The 22,147-nt window shown below is 36.2% G+C and overlaps 1 protein-coding gene across 1 annotated transcript in view; it reads left to right on the top strand.

Annotated features, from left to right (window-relative positions):
• Positions 1-874: 874 nt before the first annotated feature.
• The window catches only part of LOC149222471 (uncharacterized), a 45,441-nt gene continuing 24,168 nt past the window's right edge, over positions 875-22,147 (top strand). Inside the window, exons 1-6 of the mRNA XM_089385456.1 lie at positions 875-1,125; positions 2,889-2,988; positions 3,124-3,652; positions 3,781-4,699; positions 4,825-4,874; positions 4,990-5,047. Coding sequence (XP_089241582.1) covers positions 1,089-1,125; positions 2,889-2,988; positions 3,124-3,652; positions 3,781-4,699; positions 4,825-4,874; positions 4,990-5,047 — 1,693 coding nt within the window. The 5' untranslated portion in view covers positions 875-1,088. The remainder of the gene's footprint in view (positions 1,126-2,888; positions 2,989-3,123; positions 3,653-3,780; positions 4,700-4,824; positions 4,875-4,989; positions 5,048-22,147) is intronic.

Here is a 22,147-nt window from a genome sequence, read left to right on the forward strand (position 1 = left end):
TAAGACACACCATATCAATTGCTTCGATGGGAGCTGCTCTCGTTTCACTCAACATTATCTCATAAGGAACCAAACTTTTTATTTTGAACTTGCTCATGATCAAGTGTTTTTGGATTTTCTCAATTTGTTTCCATTTTGAAATAGAGATTCTGCTAGCCCACAATTCACACCCATATAATATCACTCGACAAACTAGGAGTCCAAAAATCACTTTCATCATTTTCCAATCCCATAACTCAGCCTTTTTACATTTGTTTTGAAGTGCATATAATGCTTTCGACCCTCTTAAAGTTCTCTTCTTTCTATAGTCCTCCCAATTACGCTTGTTGTTGAAATTGATCCCGAGGTACTTGTATTCATTTACTTCTTCAAGAATGTTGTCTTCAAAGAAGAACATATGCTGGCTTTGCTTATTTTTATTAGAGAAAATCATTATTTTGGTCTTACTGATATTGTCTTGCATCCCCACTGATTTACAAAATTATTTACAAAGTAATGAAAAAAACATATATTTAATATTGTGAGTCTGATTTACAAAAGTACTTACAAAGTAATGAAAAAGACATGTATTTGATATTGTGGGTTGCATCCCCACTGATTTACAAATCAATGAAACAAACCTGTGTTTACAAAAATATTTACAAATTAACGAAAAAAACATGTATTTAATATTGTGGGTTGCTAAAATGATTTGGCTTATTTTTAATTTGAAAATTTGAACGTTGAGATCCAATTATTCTGAAAGAACGGGCTTCCACTCAACCACTTAACGAGCAATAATAATTAATAATAATGATGTCAAACCTTTTAGCATCGTACTAATAACAACTTAATATTAAGTTTTCAAACTAAAGACTTTACGTGCCCCGTCTCTCTGCTCGACTTTGCTATAAAGTTTAGCCCGCCATTTCGCAATTCGAATCTTTGCTTGCCCGTTAATAATCCTGCCTTCCATCCTGTCTTCACTGCATATTCGGAGTTCCTAATTTTTGTTGGTTCTGGATTTAGGCCAGCCCTTTCCTTGTTTTCTGTCACAGAAGCTCGAAGTCGAAGTTGGGGGCAGATCAGATCGGCGAACATTCTTCCGCATGGAGCCGTCCAGAGATCATCCCACGCCTTATCCAGGTAAGCTTCATTTTCCCTCTTGTAATTGCCATCCATTTGGGTGGATTTGAAGGCGTTTGGTAATTTTTATTCCTTTTAAATCTACCTATTTTAATTTCAAAGGAAAATGAAAGTGAGAGAGATATTGATGCTGTTATTAGGGCTTTTAGAATCTGTTGTCATTTAAACGATGACGATTTAAGCAAACAGACATACATTTCGATATTAGCCTATGTGTTTACCATCTTGCCGTTGTTTTAGATGCTATTTTTTTCTATTCGATGTGTTAAATGGACGATTTGTTCTGTTTTACACCGTGGACGATTTGGTTCTGCTTTAAATCATGTAAACTTAGCAGTTTTATGGCAAGATTTTAGCAGACTGGATGTCTTGGTGCTCTGGTTAGATTTGGTTCTGGTTTATATATATTGGGTTTATCGGGGAGGTTGAAAGGAAAGATTCTTATCTTCTCTACTTAGGTTTAATTTTTGTAACAGATGATAAACTTTGCTGTAATGCAATGACTCTGAGACTTATTGTTAAGTCTAAGCAATTCCCAGAGGACTGGGCTTATCTGGGTGGTTAGAAGAAAAGGTGGTTTTCTTTTCCACCTAGCTTTAATTTTTGTAAAACATGATGAGCTCTGTGACCATATAAAGACCTTGAAATATAAACGAACCTAAACGTTTATATTTCTTATATATTTTTTTAAGGTTATGTTTTCATTTTTTTTGGTAGATAAGCATCTCGGCCCCAGTGAACTATAGCCAGAAGTGTCTTAATCCTGCACTCATTCACCGTCAATCCAAAGCCTTGTTGGCAGGCTGTGTTTTCATTTCATTTAATGGATATTTGGGAAAATAATTTCAAATTATAAAATTATTGTTTTTTATTTGTTTTCTTATTTATTTCAAAGGGCAAAATTATAAAAATTTGAGCTGGGAAATGTTGATTTGCTATTGCAGTACCGTGACTTCTGTGACTGAATTATATTCTTAATTTGCGGATTCCAATGCTGAATGTCGCCCTCTTCACAATTTGTGTCAAAGTTGGTTTTGGTTCTTATTTTATGTTATACCAGTAAAGTTACTTTTCAAAAACGAATCCTTATGGTACTTTGGAAAATACTCATAAGCTTCAAAGTTCAAACCGCATTCAATTTATACACTGATGGGCTTGTGAGGGAATTATCGAGCTATATGTTTAAATTAGTTGTTCAATATCATGGAGATTATGCAGTCGATGGATTGAGTGGTCACAATTGCTAAAATTGGCTATGAACTGTCTTCCGTTTTTTCTTTAACTCCGTGTCCACATTCCGGATTTCTATGGTGTTTTTCCTTTTTATTTCCAAAATCCACTATCCTGTAAGACTGACTTTAATCATCTGCTTGGTCGGCCTTTGGAATTTCTTTTCTGCTATCTAGCAGCATTAGGTTTGCTTGACATATGCCAATGCATATTCATTGAATTGCCGGTGTAAATCTTTCTCATGCCACGATCAATGTACTATTTTGTAGCCCTGTCACACAACACTTCAACATCCTAAGTTGTATCAATTTCTCTCATTATGCGCTTTACAAGTTCTTGAGGTCAACCATGTTAATAATTGGAGTTTTTAAAATCAATATTACACGCTTATATTGCAAAATCTCCCAATTTCGTTGAATTTGAACTTCGTTGAATTTGAACCTTATGTTGTCTCGTCCGTGAGACTTGTTCTGTCAATTGAGATCTAGCAACATCTGGAAGTTAATTTTTTCCTTATTTTGCCATTCACGCAGGTAAAACTAGGCAAAGAAGGTCCATTAGGCAATCTATTAAAGAGCAAGAAAACAAGACGTTGGCTGAGACAAATGATCTGGTGACTGCCACCCCAAAAAGGTAATACGCTGTCTGTGGAGGGGTTCAGGACCATATATTTTGTCTTATTCATGGATTTTTGGCCTAGAACCTAGCTAATATAAGCAATTATTTATAGAATAACAATTCCTAATATAATGCTTATATCATTTCCAGACAGAAGCACATTTTAAGCATAAGTAAGAGCGTAAACACTTTGGACTTGCCTGCAAAAGACAAGCCTATAAAGCCCAGCAGAAGATTATCCGTTTCGTCAAAAAATGCAGTTCCGGTTTCAAAAACTGTAAGTAAAGATATACGCTTTGCGGTGTCGGAAAACAAATCTACTGCCTCAAAATCATCTCCCCTCTATGGAGCGTCTCTGCCGAAGGCTGGTAGAACTTTGGAAGTTGAATCCAAAGTAAAACCTTCTACAAAAGCACTTTCAGTTTCCTTTCAGGGTCCATTGCCTAAGAGCCAAGCCAGGGTTACTGCTTCAAGCAAGGATGTATTATTGACAACCCCTGGATCGAGCAAGTCTGCCATCTCAACTACACCTTTGGAGGATTTCAACCAGCGGCAAAGAAAATTTAACACATTAATGACTTCTACATACTGGCTGTCTCAGATTAAACTCTCAGAATCCGCAGGAAAGCATGCCGTTTCTCTTGGGTTTTTCAGATTAGCACTGGAATCTAATGCTGAGGTATAAACATTTCTTATATCCTATTGGTCTCATTTTGTATTCCCTTGTTTAAACATGTATGATTTTTGTTTTACGGCTCTTATTACTTATTGATTTGGCATCATAATGACTATGATGGTGATATTCAGCCCTTCCAAAAGCTCTGTGATGAGCTAAAACTATATGCCAAAAAGCATCACGTGCTAGAATATGGAGAGGTTGCAAAGGATGTTTTGCTGAGCTATGGTGTCTTAGAAGAACTAATGTCGACTGATATTGACGGGCATTTGATAGAGATAGAAGTTCCAGGTGAAGGATCTTTTTCTGAGTGCAAAGGCTTACTGACACCTAATCATGAAAAATGCTCTATTATTCTTGATTCTTCATTTGAGGAATCCGAAGTTTGTCATTCAAAGATAGATAAAGAGGTCATAGAGGGAGGGGATAACATCCAAGAAGCCGTCCAAAATAAATTGAATGCATTGTTGCCTGTGGCGACGGGTTCAAAAATAGAGGTTCTGTCTAACAAGGTTTACTCGGCAGAGGGGGAAGGTAATAGCTATGATGCATGTGCTGCTGATAACATCCAAGAAGCCGTCCAAAATAAATCGAATGCATTGTTGCCTGTGGCTACGGGTTCAAAAATAGAGGTTCTGTCTAACAAGGTTTGCTTGGCAGAGGGGGAAGGTAATAGCTATGATGCATGTGCTGCTGATATTCAGCCGTCCATCTCGAGTCAGAAAATTTCCACCGGAAAAGTGAATTTCATTGAAGTAGATGCAAGAGAAAGTGTTGCGTCCCCAACTAATACTGGAAGCAAATCAGCCAAAAAAAATGCTACTCGAAAGGGAACTACTCTGATACCTGTACCTGGCATAAAGTCACAGACGTCCATAAGAAAGTCTCTCAACACTGACTCTGCACAGAAAACTGGTGCTACAAACAAACTCCACTGTGCACCTAGGCGTTCTCAGGCTATTATTACTACATCAAATGAACCACAGAGTAAGAAAAACTCTAGGCAAGGGTCAAAGAAAACCACTGGCGTGAATGACTTGCTTCGTTCAGGTAGTTTCTATTACAAGCGATATTTGTTCTGCTACTTACAAAGAATGTTTGTTTTGAGCCGCGTTCAATTATAGTTAATCAATATGCTTCACCACATACTAAAGGAGCCATGTGTCTCGTGCCAGATCAACCTTCCTCTAGTGACATTGCTAAAGAAGAGGACGAGGATAAACTGGTTTGACATTGATAGCCTTGCCTATTAGTTTATTTTCTTTATACGTGTTACAATACTAGTACCTCTTTTACGTCAAATTCGAAGGCTCTGAACTGAACTGTGTTGTCTATGGCAGGGTTCTCAGAACAGGCACCAACCAAGCAAATGCAAAGACTCCAAGGACTCGCCCAAGGGTAAGGATGGTGGTGTTACTAATTCCTGTTAAGGGAAAGCTTGAAAAGAGGTCAACTAAGTTCACTAGTTTTAGAAATTGATTATGTTTATACCTATAGTCAGCTATGGAAATTGATTATGTTGAATTGAGCTGTGTTGGCATTGAGTGAATCGGCAGTGATTGTATTTCTGTCTCTCTATGTAAGTAAAACTGTGATAAACATCCCATAAATTCCATCAGGTGAGTATGATGAGATCTTAGAAGTTTTTGCTTGTATTAGAAGGGCATCCAATCCACATGCTATCGATTGTATTCCTATACCTGTCTATATCCTACCAGTTGTTCTGGTAAAGGATCTATTGTACAAGTCTCAGCCTATATCTTGAATGATCCTATCTTCCTTCCTGTAGAGCTACTACTCAGTCTCTGTTCCAATCAGTTCATTATCGCTAATAGTATTTTTTCCTGAGAGTACTTTTGATCATAGGAGGCACATTAACATGAAATTCTCTGGCCATTTCTGAAATTTGTGTTTTTTTTCAAAGAATATGGTAAAAAACTAGTTTAATATACCATGTATTATACGAAGGGGAAGAGTAATGTACCTTTCTTTCATGACTGAATAAGTGCAAACTGCTACCATTTTGGTTTTAATTGAATGTCGGAAAGAAGGCTGATATGTTTTTGTCAACATTATTTGCAGTATCAATTGTTTAATCCTGCTTTGTCTATGGTGTTTCCGTTGCATGAAATATTGAAATCCACATTCTAAATTGGGATCCTTCGAGATGTTGGATTCCTCACCTTTGATCTCATTGGAATTTTTCTCTTTGAGAAGGTAATGGTATCTTTGAGGCTTTAATTTAAGAGGCCAATGAAGTACATATTTCCAAACAATAATGAAGTATCATATGCGATGCTCGATCTGTTCATAAACTCTACATGATGCAATCCATGCAATGCTTGCTAATTTTTTTTTGTAGTAATGCTAGTTTTCATAAACTGAAGAGTTTAGACAACTCTCTCGAATTGGGCGACTAAATGTAGTTCTAGAGAGTTACCATAATTGGCTTGGCAAAAAATCATGCTGAGGCTTAAGTTGCAGGGATGTGGATATGGATATGGTATCTAAAGTGGATGAAAAATTTGTAAAAACTGAAGAGTTTAGACAACTCTCTCGAATTGGGCGACTAAATGTAGTTCTAGAGAGTCACCATAATTGGCTTGGCAAAAAATCATGCTGAGGCTTAAGTTGCAGGGATGTGGATATGGATATGGTATCTAAAGTGGATGAAAAATTTGTAAAAATTAGGATATAATAGGATTTGTTATACACATGTTTGTTTATTATTTGTTTTTTTTTTTTAAATTTTTTTTTTGTAAATGGAAAAGTGTACTGATTCTTCTCTTTTCATATTTGGAAGGAGGGTAGCTTAACCACTAGCTATAATAATGGATAATAACTTTGAGAGAGTTAATTGGATTTGATCCTGTTACCTACGATTTCCCTGTTCACAACATTTTTTTGGGTAGGAGGTTTAATCTATTATGTTTAGTTAGCTCAATTGACTATAAGGATTAGTTCAACCATCCACTAAAGGTATGTTGCTAATAGGGAGGCACAATTTCCAATCTGATCTAATATCTCAAAGTTACCAATCATAAGGCTGGTGGTGGTTGATTTGCCTCAATGTTGTGAATATCGCGATCGGGATAAAATCGGTAAGGGTCCAAAAAAGAAAAAATCAGCAAAAATGTCGGCAATATAAAAAAAAATATAAAAAAATTCATTTTTTTTTTCAATTTTTTAAAGTCTCTAAAGCATCCACGATTTTTTGACGGTTTTTTGGTGATTTTTTTTTTTTTCTTCATTTTGGAAGAAGTCACCGATTAAATCACCATGCTGAAAAAATCGCAATTTAATAGCGATTTTCACAATACTGATCTGCCTCAAAAATTTCATGGAAAAAAGGGGTAGTTTTAAATTACCTTATATAGAACATCTTCTAAGTAACAGGACACGTTCAAACAGGGCTTGTGCCCCATATTCTATGTGTTGGACACCAATATGTGAGGACATGTGTTGGATGTGGGCTTGGCATGTGTCTTGTTCATAGGACACATGCCAAATGCGTCAACAAATGTGTTGGACATGTGCTCTAACTGTGTCCCCTGTAAAAGATGCCCGCGGCCACTTAAATCATGTTTTCCTTGTCACTTGAGCTGATTTCACTTAACAAGTTGGGGGTGTGAGACATTTTGGAGTATAGCTGAGGGTTATTGTGCAGTGTTATTAGGACCGGAACTGGCCAGTCCAGCCGTTTTTGGCCCGAAACTGGTCTGAACCGACCGGTTCTGTAACGGAACCTGCGTATTCCACTGAACCAGCTGGTTCAAGACCGGTTTTGTTTTGTGTCCCTACCTAGGTCAGCATAAAAAAATTTGCTTTTTTTATATATATATATATTTTTTCAATTGATTGGTTTACTATTAATCCTCACCTATGCCAATCTAATATTCAAGTCTATGGTCCTTAACCTAATATTCAAGCCTATTGTCCTATTATTGCTATGCATTTCATGGTAATGTAAGTAAAAGTGACATTCTCCTTAATCTTTCATTTTCATCCTTTTGCTTAAATTTTTAAAAGTGACATTCTCCTTAATCTTTCATTTTCATCATTTTGCTTAAATTTTTAACATTACCATGAAATGACTCAGGATGTTTGAGAGTGGTTCCAACCTCATTAGATTTCATACGGAGAAAGTAGAATTTTAGATTTCACTCAAAATCCAGCAAACTTAACAATTTTTCAGTATATCGGGATTTCAGGGATTGCAACATTTCCATTGGATTTTGTCATGTATGAGGGTAAGGAACTAGTATTTAATAAAGAGGAACAAACCCTCTATCACGACTCTATTAAAAATGTACCCATCACTAAAACAAAATTTTGACTTGACATGCTACGCTTTTTCTATCTTATTTTAATGCTTCGAGGGTTATTTTGATGATAAAGATCCCAATATAGGCAATGATTATAGATTTGGATGCTACTCATTCTTCAAATGAAGATGATGAGGATAATCAAGATGATGATTTTGATGATAACATTGACAAATAGAACTTGTAGGTTGTAGCTGTAGTATTGTAGACTGTAGTATCATACTATCATGTTATTTTAGACTATAAAGGCCTTTTAGAGCCTGCTACTTGATGTTTTTTGGTTCAATGATGTTCTGCACTAAGTGCTATTTTGTTTATATGCACTATTACTTGCTATATAAATGAGAATTTTGCATATTTGTTTATTAGTTGTTGTTGTTGTTGTTTTCCTGGTTTTTCACCGGTTCCGGTCTGGTTTTGACTAGTTCCTGGTCCACAAGGTTTTTTGGTTTGATCACAGGTTCAGTTCTGATAACATTGGTTAGAAGGGATTCCAAGTGCTATACAAGTGGATTTGTCCATCAATTTTCAAGCGTTTTCCTAGAACAGTCCATTGTTTTCCTTATATCATGGAAATCATGGCTCATAAAGGGTAGCTAGAAAAGCTTAAAAGTAAGGGAGGAATGTCTCACTGATGTTGTAACCTCTCCTTCATTTTCTTGAGGGCCTGCTAGTGCTCCATCTGGTGGAAGTAAGGCTGCAACAACAACATTTTATTGGCCAGGTGGTTTAGTCTATTTAGCTATCCCTTGGAACTTTTATATATATAGTTAGCTCAATTAACTATAACGATTAGTTCAACCATCCACTAAAGGTATGTTGCTAACAGGGGGCCACAATTTCCAATCTGCTCTAATTTCTCAAAGTTACCAACCATAATGCTGGCGGTGGTTGATCTGCCTTCCATCTAGAAATTTCATAGAAAAATGTGTAGTACTCTGCGAGGAGATGATTATTGTCCTTTAAACTGACCATCTTTGACTTGTTCTCGGAAAATATATATTTATTGTACTTTAAACTGACCAAATTTGACTTGTACTTAGCCCATCTTTCTTACTCAATTAAAATTAGTTTTAAATTACCTTATATGCAGCATCATGTAATCAATGAGTAACAGGACACGTCCAAATAGGGCTCGTGTCCCATATTCTGTGTTGGACACTGATATGCGAGGACATGTGTTGGACGTGGGTTTGGCATGTGTCTTGTTCATAGGACATGTCCAAATGCGTCAGCAAATGTGTTGGACATGTGTTCTGTGGCCCCTGTAAAAAATGCCTGCGGCCCATAAAATCATGTTTTCCCTTTCACTTGAGCTGATTTCACTTAACAAGTTGGAGGTGTGACACATTTTGGAGTACAGCTGAGGGTTATTGTGCAGTGTTAGAAGGGATTTCAAGTGCTAGGCAAGGGGATTCTTCCATCAATTTTCATGTTTTTTCAAAAACCCTCCATTGTCTTCCTTATTTCATGGAAATCATGGCTCATAAAGAGTAGCTATAAAAGCTTAAAGGTAAGGGAGGAATGTCCCACTGATGTTGTCACCTCTCCTTCATTTTCTTTGGGTTCTGCTAGTGCTCCATCTGGCTGAAGTAGGGCTGAAACAACAATTTTAAGACACTGTTTTAGCAAGATAACAGGCTTAAAAGCAAAAATTATATGATTAAATTTGTATCATGATGTAAAATTTGTAAATGTTTTAATTTCTACTTACTAATTTTTTTTTTGAATCTTTGTCAATATTTCTTTTTAATGTGTAATTCACTAATTTTATAATTTTTAACATTTCATTCTATCTATGGATAGACCATGTGTCCTCTGTATCTTGTTTCTGGGGTTACCATGTCTCATATCAAACACTTTTATTTCTATGACCCGTGTAATCATGTCATGTGGCTTCAAAGTAATCTGACTCTTTATGATACAAAACATTTAGCGAAAGTCATGCTAGTCATCACGAACCATCACGAAGTGAGTGTTCAAAAATGATTGGGGAATACGTCTCAAATCTAGATTTGCGTGTTTTGGAAGGGAGTAGGCTCTTAAATATAATAAGTTTGTACTTTGTATACAGAAGTTATGAAATTGGGACAAAAGAAGAGTTGTAAAGGTCACATTTTTGGTGATTAAAAATTTTCTGTAATGATTTGTTTGACATAAATGTCATGTTTTTTTCTAAAGCCGTCATACGTTGTGTATAAATTTAACTCAAATTGACGGCCGTACAATCCATTTTCAACTGTCTTCATTATTAAAATTAAAAAAACCATGTATCTGGATATGTGATCATGATGCTAAACATAAAGGATTATTAACATGTATGCTATGAAATTTATGTGAAAGAAAATTTCTAAAGACCACCTTTTGGTTGCTCGAAAATGTCCTGTGATGAAAATTCCATGTTTCTCTCTAAAGCCTTTTCACATTGTGCATAACTTCAAACCAAGTGGATCGCCATACAATGCATGCCCAGCATATGATTTTTGAATCAAATAAAACTGAGAAGTTGCTTTCAACTTTAAAGTTGAGCAAATTTCAGACTTAGGTACTAGGTGGGTTGCAAAGATCACTTCGTTGTTTGGTGTATGCATTGTAGTTTCTTCTTTACCAGTGTGGATCGCTTCTTGCGCCAAATTGACTGTATCATGATTCTGCCTCCCCTCGAAAGCTCCAAATTGTTCTAGAGGGACGATGTCTGAGAAATGATTCACGTCTTAGTTGTAGCACGTTAGCAATTATTTTAGACGCCCTTACAGAGAGATCAGCCTAAAACCATCTTAATTATCAAGCTTTTGTAGATCTTGGGAATCAGCGGTATGAAGGTCAATTAAAAATTTTGCAGCACCTTCTTTGATGTTCTCACCTCCTCTACTGCTCTACGAAGATCTTCACCCAACAAATATAAAAAGCTCAAGAAAAAATTTAACCGTCTCTTCGTTGGGACTTAGGATTTTAATTTTTATCCCTTTGAAATGATGATAGGACTGTCAAAAGTTCATCTTTGGATACCTCCTCATCTGTGACAAATCTGGGGATTTTGACTGTCTCTTGCTCTTTGTAAACATTTGAGAAGTGGAGAGCCACCATCTTTCCTAAATATTTGAAAACTTAGATTGTTCCTTATTCATGATTATTGATGGGATGTCCACCTTGGAGAAGCCGTACCTGCTACTAAGAGGAGTTACATTGTTTATTCCTTAGATGAGGGAGATATTCGTCTTGAGGAGACATGTGGCATGAATTGCTCATTAGGTTATGCACTGTTTGACTTCTCATATAAGTTGGCTATGGCATGGTTTAGTTATTTTATGGTTGCCTTGGAGGAAAGCATGGATCTAGCAGATTCCAAGTTATTTTATTGATTCATTTTGGAGAGAAAAATAAAAAAGTTCTAGAATCCTCCATCATTATTTGATTCTAAAGAAAGTTTACCTAGACAATATATAAAGAATAAGTTATAACTCTTCCTCATTTGTACGGTGTTGTGGCCCTCTCAGTTACTCTAAGGTCTTGTTCATCCTTTAGGGCTTTATCACATGAAATGAGCGTTTGGGTGAAAACACTACCATTGCTGTCAAATTCTCTTATTGCAGATTTATTTTCAGATCTGGTTTTCATGAGTTTTAGGCAAGTTTCATGGCTGTTTTGATATGTTGATTTATTGGGACGAGGCTAAAATGGTTTTCAGTGATTTGTCATGTTGTAGATGAAACTTCAGATCTAAAGTGCAGTTATATTTCCATTCTGCATACTTGATTAGATTATGGCCTAAGGGCTGCTGCATTGATCAAGTTTTGAAGTATTTTGTGGTGTTTATCTCTTCTATAAGGCTGAGAATTTTATATGATAAAATACATGATGTTATTGAACTTTTGAAGTGATGTGGAAACTTCAGAGTTCAGACTGGGCAGGTTTTTAAAATTTCTACAGAATTCAATGTTGATTTTTCATAGGATCTTCTAAACTGATAATTACTTCTAATAATTTCTTTAGTTACTCTTTCTTTCATTCATATTCATCATAAAGCAATTACACAAAAGATCTCAACAGTAGAAACTAAATGCCAGTAGGATGATAAAGAGATAGTCAAACAAGAATACAAACATTTACCCTGGGAAAACCCACATGAGGGGAAAGCCCAACAACGTTTTCCTTAGAGAATTTTTTAGATCAACAAGAGACACACCTATATCTTCTAGTCAATCACAGTGTCGGACTGTTAGTGAAGTAGACTTGGTCAAACCTGGTCCAACTGCCTCCTAGTCAAGTTAAATAGCTGCCCAAGAATCTCGACCTGATCTGATCTTCAAGGACAGAAATTTGGCCTGCTTCTGCACCCATATGTCTCAGAAAATTCAGCCTTTTTCTGTACAATAAAAACTTGGATCTGCTGCCCTGAGATGCCCAGAAGTTCGACCTTTGATTTGTCCTTGCTTTGCCTTAGATTCGTCCAACATTATGCCTCAGATTCATCTTGTTCTCTGCCTCAGAAGATCTGAATTGCTTGAACAGAAGAGATCCGAAATTGCGTTCTTCGGAGAAGGCTGAGTGCCTTATAAATACACTTCTATCTGGCCAAATGGGTGCCCACTTAATTGGAGCCAACTTGAGTAGGAGGAGGGCTGACTTGGATTGTTTGGAGCCAAAAATTCAATTTTTCAAAATTCAAGCTCTCTTTTGAAAAGGACATGAAAAACATGCCTTAAATTTTCCCTTTTGACAATAGCATGAAGAACATGTTTTTTATTTATCATTACAAATACATCAAAGTCTAAAAATATTAATTATGATGACTGACCATAGCTACAAATTCAACACTCCCTCTTAGCCCTCTTAGCTAGGGAGGTATTCATAATGACTATTTGGATGTAATACATAATGACTATTTGGATGTTCTCTCATTGACAAATTTCTCTAAGAAAAGGTTATAATAATTCATCATTAGCATCAATATCATTCAATTAACATAATGTTGGTCAACAATTTTGACACATGGTAAATCAACAACATCAACAAGTTACCATAATTTCGGTAGGTATGTTTGATCGATGGCTCACCTCTTGGTTGGTACTCCTAACACATGGTACATCTTTAGCATCAACTAGTCACTATGATTCTGGTTGGCGCCTCTGACCTATGGTATATTGACTAGTCCTGGTTCACCATCATTGTGGTTAGTCTCTTTCACTTGTGGTGAAACCTTAGGGACACATACAATTCATTTGAGTAATCTAGTCCATGAAGCTAAAGGAGCTCACTCTACCTATCTGGAGAATAATCTGAGCTTGATGCTTAAAGGAACCCACTCAACTGAGTGATTTTGGGCCTCTAGGACCTGTTGTCACCTAAGATGTACACCTAAATGTAGGAAAAGTTTTCAATCCCACAAGGTGTAGTCTTCAAGGCACAATGCTCAAAGAAGGGGCTATCACCTATTCCCAACTCTCTTCGTTTAGGGTCTCTCCTAGGTAGCCCCTAAAGTTATCTAAAAGGAAATATTGTTGAAGATAACAAGTTTTAGGACAGCTCACATGCCTTCGTTCCCACAAAGGTTCGGCCACAAGAGAACTGCGAGGTCACGTGTTTGAAACTTTTCTCCAAACTCAAATTTATTGAATTGAATGACAAATAGGGAAAGTTTTCCCTAAATTTTTTATCAACCAAGCATATGCTTGGATGTAAATTTTAGAGATGCAAAACTCGATCTAAAGTGCAAATGATATGTAATGTTAAACAAGTGCTTCTATAAGATCAAACACAATGTTTCAAAAATGAAATGCTTCAAATATATCAATAACAAAATACAACTTCACTTTCAATAAATCAAATTAGGATGTGTGTTTAATAGTGTAATATGATCAATAAATCAAGTGCGAATTATATAATGAGGCACAAATAATTATGATTGAGAAAAAATGAAATGATAGCAGATGAGATTGCTAATTAGATATAATTGTTAGGAAAAAACTACTTCAACTACAATACAAATGAGATCAATAATGCTTCAAAAGTGAAATGTTTCAAATATATCAAAAACAAGATACAACTTCACTTTCAATAAATCAAAATAGGATGTGTGTTTAAGAGTGTAATATGATCAATAAATCAAGTGCGAATTAATATAATGAGGCACAAATAATTATGATTAAGAAAAAATGAAATGATGGCAGATGAGATTGCTAATTAAATATAATTGTTAGGAAAAGGCTACTTCAACTAGAATACAAATGAGATCAAGACAAGAGTTACTCAAATGCAAATTAGATCAAATAGCCAATGAGATCACAAGAGCCATTAGATCAGGTAATTAAATCTAACGATGACAAAGTGAAGCAATTCAAGAGATTAGATTTAAAATGCAATAAACATGAAAATGAAACTAATTCAATGAGAGCAAGAGAATAAGCTAGAGATTAGATCTAGAGACAAAGATAACAATGAAATGAAAACTAAACTAAGAAGTTAGTCACCACCACAAGAAGTCCTCCTTTCAAATAAGGAGGTGGGATACCATGGGGAAAGCCCCAAGCTCCCTCAATAGAAAAGATTTTTTTATTAATATTACAAGAGAAACCCTCTTAGACAATAAGAGAGGGTTTCAAATTTCTAAGGAGGTATTACAAAAATATGAAAATTTTGAAAGAGAACCCTCCTCAAGATACAAGAAGCCAATGGGGAATTTACAAGGCTATAGCAATGAAATATAATGAAATTTCCCCAATGATCAACTCTAAATCCTCCAAGGATTTTTGCTCAAACCCTAGCTACTTCAAGATGAGAAAATTATGCACACAAGAGAGGAGGAACCTTCCACTGCTCAAAAAATTTATGTTAATTTTTATAAGGCTTAATGAATGATTTCTTAAAATTTCAATCAAATTTCTCCCCTAAAAAATTAGGAATTTCGCACAACGAGAAACAAAAGCCCTTCTAGGCTCGTGGCCTAGAGAAAAGGCTTAGAAAAATGGACGACCTCAATAAAATTATAGATTTGAATATTTAGAACCTCTAAAGGAAACTTTCTCCCAAAACAACTTGAGATTCTCTTAAAAAAATGTTTTTCCTGCGAATATTTAATATATCTTGCTCAAGATCAAAGTAGAAGGCCTCTTATGCTTGTGGCTAGGAGAAAAAGGCCTCCAAATGAAAGTGACTTGCCAAAAAATATAATCTCAAATTCTCCAAGCTTCAAACAATAGATCAGTTCCCAAATTGACTTGGAGAGCTTGAAACCCTTAAAACCCTAGCCGTCTAGGGTTGTGCAAAGAGGAAGAGGGTTTGATCAATTGCAACTGTAATTATGCAACATGATGACTAGAAGCTGAATGATGATGATGGAAGTTTTGAAATATGACTTTTTGATCATAATGGAAAGCTCTGAAATATGCTTTGACATGGATTCTTTAACAATTCATGTGGTTAACACTTGACTGATCAAAAAGTCCATTCTTCCTAATTATGGTTAATATACATGACACACTAAGAATGATTGTCCTTTGTTGGACCATTTGCCCTAATTTTGGTCATTTTTGACACATGGAGAATGTCTATTCATGATGCTATCATATCAACATTTTGGATCATTTTCCCTAACCCTAGTTAGCCTGATCAATGGAGAATGATTGTCCTTGATGTTGCAATTTCATCATTGCCTCTTGTTGAGAGAGACATAATCACCTCAAGCTTGTCCTCAAAGTATACAAACTTCATCCTGGGATAGAGGCGTTGTCAACAATCTGCTTGACTGTAGAATAGTACTGGAGCCATATTGCTTCCTTGTGTACCATGTCTCTGTACTAGATCTCATTGTGCTTTGACATGTTATTATGGTCGTCACTTGCACTTGATCAAATAATATTGCAAGTAGTTTTTGAAGCCATATTGCTTCTCAACTTGCCAACCAAGTTGCAATATACTATGCCTCTGCAATACTGGGTGTGACAAATATCTGCTTCTTGCTCATCCAAGAAATCACAACTGAGCCCAAACTAAAGCAATATCCTAATGAACTCTTTTTTTCTTCAACATTCTCTGCCATATCTGGATTTGTGTATCTCTGCAACGATACTCCTCCCAAACCATAACTGACTGTGCCATGACCAATTGTACAATGTTGTACTTCAGCATATGTTGAGCTTCATGCCTTGACTCAACCATAATATGATCTATTGCTTTTTGGTTACCCTAATTGGGTGCTTTTTCTAAAACAACTCATGCTATGGCAATCTTGGCTGCTCCCTTTGCCACTGTTGTTTTCTAGCATATCAACTATCTAGCCTGACAATCTCAATGATAGACCATCATTTTGAACTCAGAGGTCAACTTCCTCTAAAGCTAAACAAGGCTCCCTGATTGCTCCCTCTATTACGAAAGCAAATCTTTCTGCCACAGCTGCTCTCTCATGAGTCCTACTTTTGTCGGAAACAAAACATATAGGATCAACCTTGAAATCAATCCAAGTCTGAGTTATGTTCTTCTTCTTGCGATCAAGAGATTCTTTCATGACCCTCAAAGCCTTGAGGTGGTCTCATGCATACTTCTTCCTCAAAAACAACCTCTACATCCATCTGATGTAATTCCATAACAAAAGCAACAATACTTCTAATGGAAGTGTACTTGTCAACAGGAGCAAATGTCTTTTCATGATTCTCTCCCTCTTGTTGGGAGAACTTCTCAAATCTCGCTCTATGTTGCCATCTGCTACACACTAGATCTTGCTCTATGCTACCATCACTATTGAGTTCTCTTTGGCATAATCAAGGTATGCTTAAACTCGCTGATCTACCTGCTCCCTTTGAGCTCAGATCTCAGCTCTACAATATTGCTTAACACAAATCACTGATTTTTGGAAAGTCCTCTTGTCACAAGCTTTGCTTTGTTCTTCCACTTCTACCATTTGCTGCCAAAGCCTTGGCAACTTTCACTATGTACTTGCACGCTGCACTAGGAGGCCATGGAAGAATAGTTATAACCTAGCAAAGAGAAACAAAGACAAGAGAGGCTAGCTAATAGTAAAACAACAACAATAATTAAGTAAGAGAGATATAGGTTACTTATATTTTGAGGATCAAGGAATTGTTAGCTCCCTCTTGATCTTAGCATTCTTGCATCCATCTTGCAACTTTATCATCCTTTTCCTCATCGTCAACATGATATCATTCCTTCCTTGCATATGCTAGGGTTTATTCTTTTAGCGAAAATGTTAATGTAGATCTTAGGGTTTTATCTATCCAAGACTTTTAGTCTTCTTGGGTAAGCCCTAGTTTTTCATTTTACACCTCTTGCAAGTCCAACAAACTTTTTAATGTGCCAATTCTTCTTTCCATATCTCATCAAACAATCAAGGATATATGAAACTTACACAGATATTAAGAATCTCCAATAAATGCGAGATATCTTTCTTAAGAGAGCATACTGTTGATTTAGGGTAGCATCAGATGCGCTCTAGGCCTCAAATTTTGCAGGGAGGCTTGGGCACATGTATTCCAAAGGACCCAGAAAGCGTTTTGGGAAATTCCACCCAAAAACATTTTTATTAAAATAATTAATATTTTTTAATAGGCCCCTAAGTCTAAACTTAGGAAATTAAAAATATTAATGGGTATTAACCTAATTGTGGGTGTAACTTCTAGAAGAAGTCAAGGATCAAGCTAAAATGATCTTAGCCATTGATTAGCTTTTAATTTGGGTCGCTGAATGTCAACGAGAAGATTATTTAAGGAAGCTTGAGAGTAATTTGGAAGACACACCGAGAGGTCAAGAGATTGAATTTATGAAGTGAGAAGTTCTCAGGAGGAAATTCTGATCGAGTAGATTTTTTGCAAGCTACACTAGGAGGCCATGGAAGAACAATTATAACCTAGCAAAAAGAAACAAAGACAAGAGAGGCTAGCTAATAGTAAAACAACAACAATAATTAAGGAAGAGAGATATAGGTTACTTATCTTTTGAGGATCATAGGAATTCTCAGCTCCCTCTTGATCTTAACATTCTTGCATCCATCTTGCAACTTTATCATCCTTGTCCTCATCGTCAACATGATATCATTCCTTCCTTGCATATGCTAGGGTTTATTCTTTTAGCGGAAATGTTAATGTAGATCTTAGGGTTTTATCTATCCAAGACTTTTAGTCTTCTTGGGTAAACCCTAGTTTTTCATTTTACACCTCTTGCAAGTCCAACAGATTTTGTAATGTGCCAATTCTTCTTTCCATATCTCATCAAACAATCAAGGATATATTAGACTTAGGCAGATATTAAGGATCTCCGATAAATGCGAGATATCTTTCTCAAGAGAGCATACTGTTGATTTAGGGCAGCATCAGATGTGCTCTAAGCCTCAAATTTTGCAGGGAGGCTTGGGCACATGTATTCCAAAGGACCCAGAAAGCGTTTTGGGAAATTCCACCCAAAAACAATTTTATTAAAATAATTAATATTTTTTAATAGGCCCCTAAGTCTAAACATAGGAAATTAAAAATATTGATGGGTATTAACCTAATTGTGAGTGTAACTTCTAGAAGAAGTCGAGGATCAAGCTAAAATGATCTTAGCCATTGATTAGCTTTTAATTTGGGTCGTTGAATGTCAACGAGAAGATTATTTAAGGAAGCTTGAGGGTCATTTGAAAGACACACCGAGAGGTCAAGAGATTGAATTTATGAAGTGAGAAGTTCTTAGGAGGAAATTTTGATAGAGTAGATTTCTTGCAAGCTGCACTAGGAGGCCATGGAAGAACAATCATTACCTAGCAAAGAGAAACAGAGAGAAGAGAGGCTAGCTAATACTAAAACAACAACAAGAATTAAGGAAGAGAGATATAGGTTACTTATCTTTTGAGGATCATAGGAATTGTTAGCTCCCTTTTGATCTTAACATTCTTGCATCCATCTTGCAACTTTATCATCCTTGTCCTCATCGTCAACATGATATCATTCCTTCCTTGCATATGCTAGGGTTTATTCTTTTAGTGGAAATGTTAATGTAGATCTTAGGGTTTTATCTATCCAAGACTTTTGGTCGTCTCGGGTAAACCCTAGTTTTTCATTTTACACCTCTTGCAAGTCCAACGGACTTTGTAATGTGCCAATTCTTCTTTCCATATCTCATCAAACAATCAAGGATAGATCAGACTTAGGCAGATATCAAGGATTTCCAATAAATGCGAGATATATTTCTCAAGAGAGCATACTGTTGATTTTAGGGTAGCATCATATGCGTTCTAGGCCTCAAATTTTGCAGGGAGGCTTGGGCACATGTATTCCAATGAACCCAGAAAGTGTTTTGGGAAATTCCACCCAAAAACAATTTTATTAAAATAATTAATATTTTTTAATAGGCCCCTAAGTCTAAACCTAGGAAATTAAAAATATTAATGGGTATTAACCTAATTGTGGGTGTAACTTCTAGAAGAAGACGAGGATCAAGCTAAAATGATCCTAGCCATTGATTAGCTTTTAATCTGGGTCGTTGAATGTCAAAGAGAAGATTATTTAAGGAAGCTTCAGGGTCATTTGGAAGACACACCGAGAGGTCAAGTGATTGAGTTTATGAAGTGAGAAGTTCTCAGGAGGAAATTTTGATCGAGTAGATTTCTTGCAATTGAGGGGCAGGGATAGTGTCCAGAGAGAGATTTTCTCAACCGGGGAATCGTAAACAATGAGAGGCGGAGAGTGATCCAATAGCATTCATGCAGAGGCTGACGCAGGGCCACGCAGACGCAACACAAAGGGTGAGAGAGTCTGAAATGTTGTAGCAGAGTCAGTTTCAGAAGCTGGGGTTTGAGACCGGGAGGCTGAGAGCAGTGACTCCGAGCAACAAATCGATCAGCTGGGTGGGTGACGCAGTGCCTAGAGGGGTTGATGCAGGGATTGCGTAAGGATTGTGCGAGGCAGCGCAGGGTGTGCCAGAGGCAGCTCATCCAGTGACCGGATCACTCGTGATTTTTCTCAGTGATTGTGTGAGGTATTCTCACAAATCTTTTTGCCAGTATTTCTCTTTGTAACTGAATAACCCTTGAGGTATTCAGAGATGTATTTAGAATTTGCTACTGCTTAATAATAATAAATCTTCAAATCTGCTTCACCGGTTTTCCTTCATTGGGTTTTTACGGGGACATTTGCCCAAAAATAATGGTGTTATTGTGTTGTATTTCAATATTTGCTGTAGCAAACTGCAAATGATGTAAATCTAACAAGTAGGAGAAATATCATCAGTTGCTGCAGTAGGGATTCCAGTTTAGGAACATTCTTGGTCATTGCTTCAACATTACTTGCAATGATACTCTCACAAATTTATATTCTTAGTTGAACATTGATTTTGAATTTTTCAACCCAAGAGTTTATCCTTCATCATAGCAGCAAAAATAATAAGGGTACATCAAGTTCTACAAATGACTCGTCTTACTTGAGAGGACTTTGGTCTTCAGTCTTGAAAAGAGGACTTGTCCTCTTTGTCATATTCAACGAGCTTGCTTCATTAAAGTGTGCTTTCTTCAAATGTATATTAGATCCTTTTCATTGCAAGGAATAGATTCTAGGGTTGAGCATCCATATTTCATATTTGCAAAATATGTCTAATCTTTTAGTATCCAAACAACCTCACATACTCAATATTAGCAACAAATGCAATGTATCTTCTAGGCCCTTTTTCTTAATAGTGCAAGGTTCAACAATAACATTGATACTTCAAGAGTTTTCAAAACGTCTTGCTTTTGAACACATACAAAGAAACATCTTCAAAGAAGGGCATAATTTCATTATATACTTCAAATGTTCAACACTAGTATATATTTCCTTCATTGGCTTTGTCTTGCTTTGAGCCACAATCCAAATTGTGAAATATTAAGATAATTCTCTTGCTACAGATTAAGAGTGAATTTAATCAGTATGACCATGATTGAAGGTCATTGTGAATCACATCACTCAACTTGTAGGTAAAAGGACTCCTTTAATTGTCATCATAATTGCCCTTAATGTTTTCTTCAAGGATCCTTTGATGTGAGGCAACAAATTAGACCTTTGACACATTCCTATGATTTGACTAAGAGGCAAATCATAGTCCTGTTTAATTTCTTGTGAAACAATGTTAATTTCTTGACAAGGCTATTTAGAGATCATTTCTTCTAGCTGAAGTCTAAGAACCTTTTATTCGAAACGAAATCACTTGTAAGCAAAGTGAGCGATGATACATACCTTATATTCCAAGCATTAAACTTCAGACTTTTCGAAGACTTCTTTATAGCTTTGCTTGGCCTTTGTATTATAAGGCTTCATACTTATCATTGAACATTATTGTAATGTATCTATATGGAAACAATGTCTTTAAACATTATGAACTGTATCTTGTATTAGACTTGGTAGCTAGAAGCATCAATTACATGAAACTTTCTATTTACACTAAAATATCAATGCTTCTTCTTAGACAATATGTATTGTATCTTGTAGCCATATCAAATCTTCAAGGGAATTGGGCATGAGGTTCATCAAATGCTTCAAACTAAGACATCATTCCAATCCTTTCTTTTATTTATAGTGCCTTCCATAACACAAGGATTGAAAGTAGACTTCATGCATAAAGTATGACTTAGCTAGCTTATCTTCAAACAAAGATATTTACAAACTCCTTTGGGTTGCTTCCTCCAAAGTTACACCAGCTTGGCTTCTTAAGAAATCAAGGGACTTGACTTTTGGAAATGACTTTAGCCTTTCAAGAATCATTGTAACAATTGTTCTTCTTTAAAAGCTCGAACAAAGATTTCATTCTGGTGAATTTAGAAGCACAATCCTTTTTAGCTATATGACCTTGCTTCTTTGTCTTTTTGGACGCTATATTGAGGCCTTTTGGCCTTCTAAGTTGGGACAAAGGCTATCTTTGATTTATACTAGGCCTACAATCTAGTCTTAATGTTCTTCGGTCTCCTTGAAATAGGTCTTGAGGCCTTCTTCGCTCACTGAGACAAATTTTCAGGCCTTACAAATTCCCTTAGCCACTTGTGGTCATATTCAACCTCCTGCAACCATACTTAGATTCTGAGGTAATTCAGACTGAGACTTAGCCTTAAATAATCTCAGCCTTCCAACTTTCTCTGCGTACCTAATTTACTCGACTTCTTCGGCCCTTATGTAGATGGACTGAGGCTTAGGACTTCAACCTTCTTTCCAAAAAGCAAAAA

Source organism: Pinus tabuliformis, chromosome Q, assembly GCF_031772625.1.
Source record: "Pinus tabuliformis cultivar Carrire ecotype Pingquan chromosome Q, CPIR1, whole genome shotgun sequence".
NCBI lineage: Eukaryota > Viridiplantae > Streptophyta > Pinopsida > Pinales > Pinaceae > Pinus > Pinus tabuliformis.